The sequence below is a fragment of the Vipera berus genome (assembly GCF_964194415.1).
Source record: "Vipera berus genome assembly, chromosome: 1".
NCBI lineage: Eukaryota > Metazoa > Chordata > Lepidosauria > Squamata > Viperidae > Vipera > Vipera berus.
In genome coordinates, this window is record NC_138202.1 from 132,925,048 (window position 1) to 132,938,535 (window position 13,488).

The 13,488-nt window shown below is 39.0% G+C and overlaps 2 protein-coding genes across 2 annotated transcripts in view; one reads left to right on the plus strand and one right to left on the minus strand.

Annotated features, from left to right (window-relative positions):
- The window catches only part of SLC12A8 (solute carrier family 12 member 8), an 86,296-nt gene that overhangs the window by 50,843 nt on the left and 21,965 nt on the right, over positions 1–13,488 (minus strand). The gene's annotated exons all lie outside the window — the stretch shown is intronic.
- The window catches only part of LOC308668250 (uncharacterized protein), a 281,434-nt gene continuing 273,424 nt past the window's right edge, over positions 5,479–13,488 (plus strand). The window contains exon 1 of the mRNA XM_081328028.1: positions 5,479–7,352. Coding sequence (XP_081184154.1) covers positions 5,892–6,944 — 1,053 coding nt within the window. The 5' untranslated portion in view covers positions 5,479–5,891 and the 3' untranslated portion in view covers positions 6,945–7,352. The remainder of the gene's footprint in view (positions 7,353–13,488) is intronic.

Below are 13,488 nucleotides of genomic sequence, written 5' to 3' on the forward strand. Positions count from 1 at the left end.
AAGAACACTGCATTTGCCAACTGGCCTGCTATTCCCATGGTAGGAAGCATTAGCCCACCGCAATCAGTATCATACTGCAAAGAGAACTGAACCACCAGTCCAGTTACGAAATAACATTTCACGCCTCTAGGTTTGTCCACAAAGCTATTCAGGCTTTATTGCATTTGGAATAAAATGCAGCTACTAGATGGATTTGAGAATAGCGTAGCTATTACACGGATTTTGTGTTTCTTTTTGTGAAATTGCAAAAGGGGGAGGAAAAGCAAAACAGTCCACATATCACTGGGGGGGGGGGAAGCTGGGTTTTGCAGTACCGAATTTGGAGGAGGGGAAAAGTTGGATGAGGAAATGTAATAATAAAAAAAGCGCAAAGGAGTAAAACCGGAAAGGAACAAAACTTTTTAAAGTATAATCACAGATGGAAAATTTCAAAAATACAAAAAGAGATAAAAGATTAATCAAAACAAATTAAAGACTTAAATGTCAGCTATTTGATAATCATGATGTAGAAGGTCATAGCTTGAGAAAGATAAGGAACTTTAAATATATTGTTTGCCCAGCTTAGTTAACTGGACAACTCCCATCCTATGACCAAAATCTTTTTTTTCCTAATAGACTTAGCTATCTCATTCCACATCCTTTGAACCTCCCAAATTATTCTGTAAGAGAGGACATTGAGTTCCCACCTTTCCATCAAGTCATATCCCATTTCTACATGAAATGTATTTAATGACATATGTTGGCACAAACTTAATTCAACATTTGCCACCAAATATGTTTCTTTAGTATGATTTACAAAGGGAAAGCACAGAAATTTAAACATTATTGCATTGAGTCAGTGATGTAATACTTACACATTTCTTCTAAATAATAATAATAATAATAATAATAATAATTTAATTTTTATACCGCCCTTCTCCCGAATGTGGAGGTATGGCAAGCTATTATACATATATTTCACATATATTTATATATGTACTATAAAGCTTTGTACTAAAGAATGATGCAGCAGTGGGATTCATCTGTTGTACCCTAATCTGAATTTTAGACCTAGTAATTACTCCAGGGGACGCGGTGGCTCAGTCGGTTAGGACGCTGAGCTTGTCGATCAGAAGGTCGGCAGTTTGGCGGGTCGAATCCCGAGTGCCGCGTAACAGAGTGAGCGCCTGTTACTCGTCCCAGCTTCTGCCCACCTAGCAGTTCGAAAGCACGTAAAAATGCAAGTAGAAAAATAGGGACCACTACGGTGGGAAGGTAACAGCGTTCCGTGCGCCTTTGGCATCTAGTCATGCCGGCCACATGACCACGGAGACGTCCTCGGACAAGCGCTGGCTCTTCGGCTTTGAAACGGAGATGAGCACCGGCCCCTAGAGTCGGAAACGACTAGCACACATGTGCGGGGGAACCTTTACCTTTACTAATTACTCCAGGCCATTCTGAGGAACCTTCACATACTGCATGGTACTGCCTTTCATTTAAGTTCCATCATGTATTCTCATTCCAGAAAAGGAGATTACTGCAAAGCAGAGGTGTCAAACTGCTGGCCCGCAGACTGGATGCATCATGCCAAAACCGCAAATACCCCATTGCCGGCAATGGGGGAAAAGTCGCGATAAGTCCCGACACAACATGTCACGAATTTGACAACCCTGCTGTAGAGTCATCCCTCTTTACCATCTCCTTGTGCAGACCCAGCCTACAGGGCTTGACCTACAGGGAAACTTTGTAGGGCACACAAACTTTTACTAAACTCACCTTGACCCTTGGAACATTCTTATATGTTATTTTATCAACTTCTCAGTGAGCTTCGGTCCGCACTTTTGGCAAAAAAGGTTGACTCAGCCTTCCATCCTTCCGAGGTAGGTAAAATGAGGACCCAGATTGTTGGGGGCAATAAGCTGACTTTGTAATAATGCCGCTGGGGGGAGGGAGCGAAAGCCCTAATAAGCAGGCATATACATAGAACGAAGGCTATTGCTAAGCACATTGATTTGTGCTTTAAATTGTAAGCCGCCCTGAGTCTTCGGAGAAGGGCGGGATATAAATGGGATCAAAAAAAAAATTCCAGGATGTCCCTTGCCATACAGCAACATCACTCTGAAGTGTTCCCCTCAAAATAACTTCATAAACATATTTGAAATCAGAGCACTCCTTAGGTCCAAAAGCACAGCATTGTGGAATATGTTCAAGATTAACCACAGATCTACACCTGGATGATATAATAAGCTATGACTGATCAAAAGCAGAATCCTCTGAACATCTCTACCTGGTCCCAAAGGAATATAGGGAAGTTACAGATACATATTTCTTGATTTTTTTAAAAAACACTTATATGGCCTCCTATCCCTGAACCACAACTTTTGACAGCTCACAAAAATTATACAAACCCAAAAATTATACAAAAAGTAAAAGCAAAATCCAACAAAAATAGAAACAAGTCTGTTGCTTTCAGAGACCAGCTAACCAAGGATTAGTGAGACTTCAGGAAACGAATTTAGAAGATATGGACAACATAATGTTAGCCTTACTCATTAGCTGACCTTTTCTGGTGAGTTTTAAAGTGTTTTCTAATGTCTTCCAGCACAAGCTATACCAGAGTATCAGTCTGAAGTGTATCCTATAAAGGTAAGGGTATGCACGGAGGATCAACTGAGCACCTGATGTTGCTGCAGGCAGGCAGACACTCTGCTTTCCTGTTAGTGGCCTCTTGATCTTCAGGACCATTTTGTCAGTGAGCAAGTCAGGTCTCTCCCAATGCACATAAAGGCATTTAGTTCTCTTACCCAACCCATTGGTAGTAAGAAAGGTAGAGCTAGGTATAGAGGTATACCCTCCCTTGTCCATCTTTTAACCTCTGACCTTGGTCTGGTACTTTTTCGTACACATTGCTCTGGACCTTCCTTATTTTCCTGAAGTTTCTTCCCACCACAAGAATTTAACCTGGCTCACTATTAAGTCCAGAGTCCAATTTATGTGTTCGATACTAGCATTTAAGGACTGTGGTTACCCATTTCCACTATCAGTTCCAACTCCTATCTTGGCATGATCCTTTTGTTCAACACAATCAATCACTGAGAAGTTTCTTTCATTTCCTCGTCACATGTTGCTCCGTTCTATATGTATACATTTCAGGACTGGTGTGTCTGATTATGGAATTGTCTTTCCACTACTATTCCACTTACACACATCCTTAAGGGCCCTTAAGAGAGATCTGAAAAACAGACTGATGGAGAAAAGCAGTTGTAATGAAGGTTGAGGGCAACAATTAGTGAGAGAAGATGCAAGTGTAGTTTTGTTGTGAATGGGGGAACAGCACTTCTGGTGTCAGCTTTCTGATCCATCAAAGCACCTTTAGCAGAAAAGTCACTTCGTTGCCATTCACGGCAACAAAAGCTAGAAGGAAGAGGAAAGTCTCTTCTGATGACGAGAGGAGGGATGTTGAGAGATGTGCTAGGGCAATGATGGCGAACCTTTTAGAGACCGAGGGCCCAAACTGCAATCCAAAACCCATTTATGTATTGTCGGGTGCCGGGTGGGTGTGGCCCATTGGGTGGGCGTGGCCCATTGAGTAGGCGTGGCTGTGGTGGTAACGGCAGACTGGGTGGGACTAAAAAGTTCAGTCAATCAATTCCAACTTCGCAAGATCTTTTTTTCCCCGCGAGAAGTTGAAAATGATTGAACCTTTTTTTTTTGCACATGGCGACGGAGGCCTAAAGCGAAAAGGTTTTATAAAACCCAGCTGAAGGCCTAGGACTGGGGCGACGGAGCATGTGCCCACAGAGAGGGCTCTGCGTGCCACCTGTGGCACGCGTGCCATAGGTTCGCCACCACGGTGCAAGGGAATGGCTTCTTTGGTTCTAGCTCTCCAATCCATGGAGAACCAAGAGCAGAAGACCTGCAGGCACCCAAGAAGGCTCCCATCCCCCTTTTCTCCACCCCCACCTCCCTTCTTGTGCCAACAGCAACTTTGCTTCTAGTGTATTTTTTGCTGGCTCCAGCATTCACTGGATAATAGCAGCCCAGAGCTGCCAAGCAGAAAAGCATTATGACCATTTGTACAAGCTTTGGGTAATCGTAGATAATTTAAAGGACTATTATACATTCAACTTGTACAGTAGAAGTTCACTTAGTAGCACCAGTTTGATACAGCAAGTCAGCTCTTGCGAATTATGATTTGTCTTGATTTCCAATTATGCAGCCCATGAAATTTCACTGAAGCTGTGAATCCCATTTTTGCTTTTGATTACAACTACTGTAACAAGGTCAAAAAGTAAAATGATAGACCAGGCTAATCAGTAGTAGCAATGAGAATGATATGTCAAATGTTAATATTTTGGCCAGCCAAAGAGATGATACAGTATGATGCTGGTAAATTACACTCATTAATTTTCCACTTTCATCCCTGCTATCTCATAAATAGGCAATCTGTTGTTTTTTTTAAAAAAACCCTTTCTTTGAATTATCTACTCCAGACATTATGTAGGTTTTCCTAGGCCCATTGTTGTAAGCCCCCCAACGTTATCATAAAAAAAAAATAGTCTGCGTTACAAATCGGATTCCAGACTTATTGGCAGGTAACCAGTTAATAAATTTCTTAGCCAGACTGTTGAATAGACTGGCCTATGGTCAAGAGTGATGTCACATCAATTCAATGCACTATAATTGGAAAAATGTGGGTGGAAGCAGCAGGGTGGGTTTTCATAAATAAAAGATTGCATTAGTAATCTCCTGATCTGTTCACCCATAGTGTCTACACTGAATTGTAGTTCTGCTGCTAGTTGGGGTTGATAATTTTGTGGCACCCATTTCCAGATGCGTTTAAGCAAAATAGCCAATAACACTTAGACTTCTGTACTGCTCAACAGTGCTTTACAGTCCTCTCTAAGAGTTTTACATAGCCAGCACATTGCCCCCAACAATCTGGCTCCTCATTTTACCGATCTTGGAAGGATAGAAGGCTGAGTCAACCTGAACTCATGGTTGTGGGCAGAGTTAGCCAGCCATATTGCATTCTAACCACTGTGCCCTCAGTGCAAAGAAGAAAAGTCTCAGAGAAGAGAAAGATAACTGTCTTTCTCACCAAACGCATACTTCTACAAACAGAAAGGCAATCTTTCTGTGGCCTATCTTTCAAAACAACCTTTATAGACCAAATAAGCAGAAATATTTTTAAAAAAATGTATTTAAAACTTTTTAAAAAGTGTGCTAGTTCACCCAAGCTCTATAGACATCAGCTAAAGTCATTAGTTAAAGATCTATTTCTTATTAAAGAAACACACTCTAGGCAGTGACACTGTAATAATATCAACAGATTAATAAATGGCAAAAATAAGAAAAAGCACAGAAAAGCAAAGCATTAATAAACATTTAAGCTTCCTCCTTCTGTTATGTATTCAAGATGGACAGTGATTAATATTTATATGTTACTTATATGTAAGGCTGTAGGTCTGGACTTCCGGTGGCTCCGCGGACGACGAAGGGAGCCTTCCCGGGCTGCCCGCGGCTCAGCTGTTGTTTTTTCGCCCGAAACAGCGCCGATCAGCTGTTCGGGCGAATCTGAAGCCCCCTCCTCGGGAGAAGAGGAGGGGGCGAGCTCCCAGGTAGGGGTAGAGTTCTCCAGGGCCGCCTGAGCTTATGGCTTGGGCGGCTGAAGGATTGAACTCCCCCGTAGCCTGGGCTGCTCCCAGCTGGCCGTCGCCTCTGCTCCTGTTCTTGGAGCAGAGCCAGCCGTCTGCGACCACCCCTGCCTGAAGGAATGACTATGATTTAAAGGAGCAGGCAGAGCGATACAAGAGGAAATGGTAAAGAGGATTATTATGTTTTACTCTCCAGCTTGATGGACTTTTTTGGATTACAAATTTGAAGTGAAAGTGCGTCATATTTGGTAAAAGATGGCGGCTAAACCACCCCCTAAAACTCTTCGGAGTGCTGGAACTTCTCCCGTGCAACAATCATTATTGCAGGCGCTGCATCCTCCTGATGTATTGACATCAAAGGACTTACAAGATGCTCTTGAAAAACATACCCAGGTAATTTTGGAATCAATTAATATTAGATTTGCACAGATGGAGGAGAAATTGGAGAAATTGGAGGAGAGAATGGAGGAGAGGATGGAACAGAAGCTCAAAGCAATGAGGGTAGACATCTTGACTTCAGTGTGTAAAGTGGCTCAGTGTGTGGAAGAATTGGAGGAAAAGCTAGAAGACTTGACTCAAAAGAATGCTATATTAGAAACAAAAGTATTGGAGAATGAAAATAAAATGGAAAAGGAACTGTGTCTTGCTCAATATTTTCAGATGCAGTTTGCCATTAGAATTAGAGGCTTAAAGGAGAATACTAAGGAAGATCTAAAGCAGCTGGTTTCTGAGGCTTTTGAAATAGTGTTGAAACAGCCAGCATCTGAAATAAAAGGAGGCATGGACAAAGTGTTTCGTGTGAATTCATGGATTGCCAGACAGAGGAAGCTGCCTAGAGATGTGGTGGTATACTTTGCAAAAAGGGAAACTAGAGATGAAGTTATACAAGCTGCTTATGATACTAAAGTTATGATTGCTAATCAAGAAGTTTTGGTCTTAAAAGAAATTCCTCCAAAGATTCTAAGGAGAAGGAAGGATTTTACATTTCTTGTGCAAGAGCTCAAGCAGCGAGATATAAGGTTCAGATGGGAGATTCCAGTGGGGTTGATGGTGACGCATGAAGGTAAAAAGTACCGTTTGGTTACTGTGATGCAAGCGCGTGATTTCTACAATAATGTTTTAAATGCAACGCCATTAACACTTTTGGAAGCTGGAAAGGGATCTGGAGAAGGAGTGCATCAAGAGGCCGAAGATGGTCAGATAGAAGACAACGGTGTTGGAGGAGATCAAGATACAACCTCGTCGGATGAATCTATAAAACAGAGGGTGACGCGTGCTGCTGCAAAACGATCTAAGAAGAGAAAGTAGCAGGAATTGCAGAAGTCTTTGGAACTTTTACGATATAGTCAAGTAGTCAAGTAGGGGAGGGGGGAAAAGATTTGGGTGTAGACGCAATATATTTTTATATTTGGTGGTTTTGTGGAAAGGGTGAGCTTTTTTGGATTAAAGTTCAAGTTTTGTTTGCAATGGAGTTTACTTAGGATAAGTATAGGGTTGAGAAGGGTTTTTTTTTTCTTTTCTTTTTTTTCCTTATGTTTAATACTATTAATACTATATATGTTTAATACTATTAAGGTTTGTTTCATTCTATATAAGCTAGAGAGTGTCCTTTTCTTATTCTAGTTTTTTTTTTATATATATATATTTAATATTGTTAAGGTCTGTTTTATCCTATATAAGCTAGAGAGTGATGGATTTTAGAATTTATAGTTGTTAGTATATGGTTGCTTAGGTTTGCTTTTTTTTTTTTTATATATATATATATACCTTGTATTCAGCTCTGGGAAGTAGGGGGGGGGAGGGGGGAGGTAGGGGGGGGGAGGGAGGGGGGAGGAGGGGAGGTAGGGGGGGAGGAGGGAGGGGGAAGGGGGGTTTTTTAAAGGAAAATTGTATTTTAAAACTTTTCAATAAAAAAAAAAAAAAAAAAAAAGGCTGTAGGTCTATACATATGTTGTATATGTTGTTGTTAGCTGCGAAGTCGTGTCCGACTCATTGCGACCCTATGGACAACGTTCCTCCAGGCCTTCCTGTCCTCTACCATCTTCTGGAGTCCATTTAAGCTCACGCCTACTGCTTCAGTGACTCCATCCAGCCACCTCATTCTCTGTCGTCCCCTTCTTCTCTTGCCCTCAATCTTTCCCAGCATTAGGCTCTTCTCCAGTGAGTCCTTCCTTCTTATTAGGTGGCCAAAGTATTTGAGTTTTAGCTTCAGGATCTGGCCTTCTAAAGAGCAGTCAGGGTTGATCTCCTCTAGGACTGACCGGTTTGATTGCCTTGCAGTCCAAGGGACTCGCAGGAGTCTTCTCCAGCACCATAGCTCAAAGGCCTCAATTCTTTGGCGCTCGGATATTGTATATAGTATGTTTAAATGTGTGTTATGTATGTGTACACTTTGAGAGTAACTAAATTTCATTTTTAATGTGTGCCATTGTGCCCACAGTAAAAAATGACAATAATAGTTATCTATCTATCTATCTATCTATCTATCTATCTATCTATCTATCTATCTATCTATCTTAATTACTATTGGTTATACCAGTATGCCGCTATATTGTTACATTATCATATTGTATTAATATGATTAATATTATATTAATACAGTAATAAGCTAACAGATCCCAGATTTAGTACTAGATTTACTAGATTTAGTACACAGAGGGAAAGGCATTGGGAAGACTGAGGAGGAGCTAGGATAATGGGATATATTTTATTGAAAGGAGGAGAGAGGAGGGACAAACATATACCAGCCAAGGCCTTTTCAGTGTTTGGCGTAGATGGAGTACATGAGACCTACTAAAATCAGATCATAAAGGAAAAGAAAAACTTTCTTTTAATAGATGCTAGCTTCTGAAGCACATGTAAAACACTAGAAGAAGTCCTTCTAAGAAGACACAATCATAGATAGTTTTCATAATAAAAGATAGTTTCAAAACATCAGATGGTTCTTCTAAGAGACTGTGAGGTACTCTCATGGCTTAGATGCAGGACAAACAACCAGGTACCCACTCTATTAAGAGAGCGAGGGGTTTCCAAGACTGATGTCAAGCTCCATGCACCTGAACAAGATCAAAGTATTAAGATCCTGGAGAATTTAGAAGGCATGAAATTATTTAGAGTTATTAATAGTCTACAGGTCATTCTCTAAGACAGCTAACCACCAATATATCTAAATTAGCTCTCATAGGTGAAAACGCTTATCCTATAAATTGTTAAATTGTATTACTTTAGTAAAGTTAACCAAAACAAAAATATAAATTATGAAAAATAGTTATATCAGCTATGGTGCCTTTTAGAGAATCTCATAATAAGTTAAGAATAAAAGAGTCTGCTGATTATTTCAAATCAGCCTATACAAATATAGTCTCATGTCCATGATTTTCCTTGTGATTATTAAATTCCCAAGACTTATTTCCATCTCCTAATGTTAATTTCTTCATCACTGTAGTAGAGCACTCATTATACCAGCTCTCCTTTTCTTTTTCCTACCAGTAGAACTTAACTTTTGCCTGTTGATTCTCAGGACAGTATTTATGCCCTTTGGGGGGTCAGTTCAACATGCCACTTTCAAGCACAAGGGCATTCAGCCAATTATTACCCAAAGTTCCAAAAATGTCCTTCCAATCACTTTGCCAGTGACTAGATTCACATGCCACACCACGTCTGTTTTTTTTCACAGTTAATAAATCATAATTAGCTGGCAAACCATCTAATAGCTCCGGTTAACATGGGGCTTAGGCTAGAGGAAAATCAGGGCTTAAGCCAGTTTGGAATCGGGGCTACATAGCTGATGTGTACGGTGGGAAGGTAACAGCGTTCCGTGCGCCTTTGGCATCTAGTCATGCCGGCCACATGATCACGGAGACGTCCTCGGACAAGCGCTGGCTCTTTGGCTTTGAAACGGAGATGAGCACCGGCCCCTAGAGTTGGAAACAACTAGCACGCATGTGCGGGGGAACCTTTACCTTTTTAATGAACACGGGACAGCAGACTTCACCCTATCTCTGTCAACAAGCCAATAATTCACGTGTCAAACTATATCATGAGAAGGACATGGCATATAAAATAGTTACCAGGTATGAGAGGATGAACTTTAATTTTAAAAAGTCTCGTGTTCCTTTAAAAGTAAATATGAAACTATTTGCTTAGGATGATCAAATATAAAGCTATGGCAAGTTATGTAGAAGAGAGATTGCATCTATTTATGAAGAATGGTGTTCCTTCTTTTAGGCAGAAGAATTTAAGACTTTGCTTTATCCCTACAACTTAAAAGAAATTTCCTTTTTTAAAAACAGTATATGAGCCTAGCTTTATAAGGAACCTGGTTCAAATTCACTATAACTGTTCTCTACAGAAGCTTTTCTACTTTTTATCTGTCTTTCCTTTTCAAGTGTAACCTTCAAACAGCTTAACTGAAGCACTGTTGAAACAGATATCCTACATTTGCTGTTTGCACTAATTCAATATTCTCCAGAAGTTCATTTAATCTGGGGAAAGGACTTGATTTTTGCTGCTGCTGGTAGCTATAATAAGGTCATAACCACTGCTGGAAAAAAGCCCTGGAGCTTTCGAAATTTGCTTTGCCAGCTCCACTCCTATATTCAGGGGAGTATCTAAATCTTCCATTTATTTTTAGGACTCATCCTTTGTCCCACTTCTAGCTGCTTTTCCAAAACCAGACTACCTTACAGTTAAAAACACGAGGAAAGCTGTTCAAGTGTGTGGCACACAATAAGAAAGTTTGCACCTAAACATAGTCACTCTAACAATCACAGCAGCTGACACAAAATACAAAAAAGAAAACCAACAAAGTCTCTCATGAGCATTTCACAACTAGCCAATGCACCAAGGATGAACTTTTGATGACTAAATTTTTCAGAGAGCCTTATAACATACTGAAAGTAAGGATTATTAAGTTATGTATTATGTATAAAAGTTCAAAATAGCCTGCAGGAAAATAATAAAGAACTGTCTCCTAAGGGTTGATACTCCACTCATTCAGGATTATGATCAGGGGTAGACTTGTGTTCTTATCTCCTCCAATCCTGAACCCACTGAAAGAAGAAGTAACTATGACTGAAAGATGTTAACATTTAAAGCCTGGGACACAAAGTCTTCCTTCTGCAAAATGTAATCCAACAAGACCTGGAATAATTCCCAGTACTTTTCTCACACAGTGTATGGAAAAGTATACATATCCTGAGACATGATCTTGATTCTTTCCTATATATTCTATGGAATGGCCATGCCATAGTTTCAAGCTACAGCAATCTGAGTCAGGCCTATTAATACACATGGTTTACAATCCACAACTATTGGGTTCACTATGAAAATTAAAGCCAATGCATTAGAGGCTTTGTTTTGAAATGGACCAAGAAGCTAGCTTGTGGAGATGTGTATTCACTCTAACTTGTCTTAGAATTAACAAGAATCCTTTAATTCTTAGCCCTCTAAAGCTACAAAGCTTTGAGACTAGTAACTTTTACAGGGAGGCAGGGAGACCCCATCAGAGAATAATCCTACAATGAAAAATATGTGCTTGACTTCAACTTCTAAAAATAAAATCAGCAAAGGGAAGGAAGTGACTGAATCTGGGATAATACTGATGTGTGTGTGTTTGTGTGTGTGTGTTGTGTTTGGGGAAATGGGAATGATATAGCTAGGAAACTCCACCCAAGCCTAATCATGTAGCGAATTTCATTTGAATTCTATAAGGAGGATGTGCACAAGTTTGTGTGCTTTTTTACCTATGAAGATTAAAGGGGGAAAAATCCTCTAATACTACAACCTGATTGTTTTAGGATGAGTAATTTTAATCTTTGTGCCTCAGATATAACCTGAGTATCAGTTACAGCTACAGAAGCTTCAATCTTTCTAAAGAACATTGCAATTTGTTTATTTATATATCACACTTCATAAACACCCATCTTCCTCCCTTAATACTTTTTATTAGTATTACCACATAAGCCACAATGCAATATGTTTTTTCTTAAAACCAGTGTTATTCATTAATTACATTCATATATAATATGCCTAATTACAACTTCAAAGTTCTTTAAAAAGATTTTCCTCCTTAAAAAAAACAAGAGAAAACTACTGTAAAAAAATCAAAGCGAAGAATAACAACATGGGGAGAGAGGACAAAATTGTACTGCATTATAGCAATCACTCAAACTGTATATCACAAACTCTTCTCTTGTATTGGCTTCTGATATTTTTAACATGTCTTGCACATTTGCAAAAGTGATCAAGATCTTTATAAAAAAAGTCTGTATATATGTTTAATACCTTTGAAATTCATGTGACACAGAGAGAAAAAGTAAGGTAAGCCTTTCATAAATATGCATGTATCTCCAATTTCTTAAGAAAACTGCCACTTTTCAAATACCCACAAAGAGCATTTATTTGAAGTATCTGAAAATCAATACCTAGATACCACATAGAGGATATTTGTGGTATTTCAGGACTTCCCAAATCATAGTTTAGGAGCAGTAAAGAAAGATTACCTTGAATGGGAAGAAAGAAAGGAAAGAATCTATGAATTAAAAAACAATCTCAATTTTTTAAAAAATGAAATATTAGACAATCAGTCAACTAAACACTGCCTACATCCTGATCAAAGCAAATTAAAAGGCTCATTAGCCCATGAAATTCTGTGAAAAGCATCATAAGCATCTTCTTGTTTACAGTGGCTTAACACACCAGAAATCCTTATCACAGAGACAGTCAAAAATGTAAATGTTGCATAAGGATGTTCTTGCCTTGTTCTATTGTATTACTTACTCATTCTTTGGTTTAGTTTCAGTTAACAATGCATGTGGCATTCTTTGTTTCAAGTTTAAGGATGCTTCTCAGAATTATTTTTCTAAAAGAATGCTTTTCACTATCATAGCAGGAATATTTGCCGCAGTAGAAGAAATCAGATCTTTTTCGTTTTTCAATTCTTCAGAAAAATAAAATTGAGACTCAAACTCCTTGAACTTGGACGTCTTCCCCATTACATTCAGAGTATATCATACCTACTGGAGGGGTTCTGAACCAACTTAAAAGAACTTGGCGCAATCTTATGGGCATCCTTCCTGTGATCTACCGTTTAGGATTAAATCCTGGTACAGAGTATAATGATAATCAAGACTTATTAAAAATCTAACTACAATCTGAGATACACAAGGAATAACTAAATGTATTTATCAAGAAGAAGAAAAACCAGCAAGCAAGAAGAAAATGAATCCTGTGGGAACAATTGCGGTATTTCGATCTCAGCGTTACTTTCAAAAGTTCTGGGGTGAAAATTGGTTGCAGATATGTACTCTGAATATAATTTTTGTAAACTGAGCAATAAATGATCTTAAAGGATATCTAGTCAATATTAAGAGACCTTACACTGGTAGAGATTTCAGTTATGCTCTCGCAGAAGAACATAAACTTTATTTATCCAGAAGTAAATTTAACTGTGCTCAATAGGTCATTAAAAATGCTCAAGGTTACAACCTGAGGAAGCAATAACCTCAGCTGTCTTTTACAAATTTTAAACAAGTGTTAGGTAATTCTAAACTATGCGTTCCAGGCTACAATGCCATTGAGATTTTCTCCTGAGTTGAATCACAACATAGGCATTGTTAAAAATTCTCTCCAGATAAAGAGATTAGAATATTTGAAGGTGACTCATCTTCCTGTCCTACTTTTTAGATTTTTACATCAGTGTGGATAATACAAATGACAGCAAAGCCAAGGAAGAAAGAAAGAAAATCTCAATCTTAAAAGGCAGAGGTAAAGGAATCTGAAGATAAAGTGACACCTTCTGTTTAGTTGTGTAACTACGCTTACTTTTACATGTTTTGATTTAATAACTAAA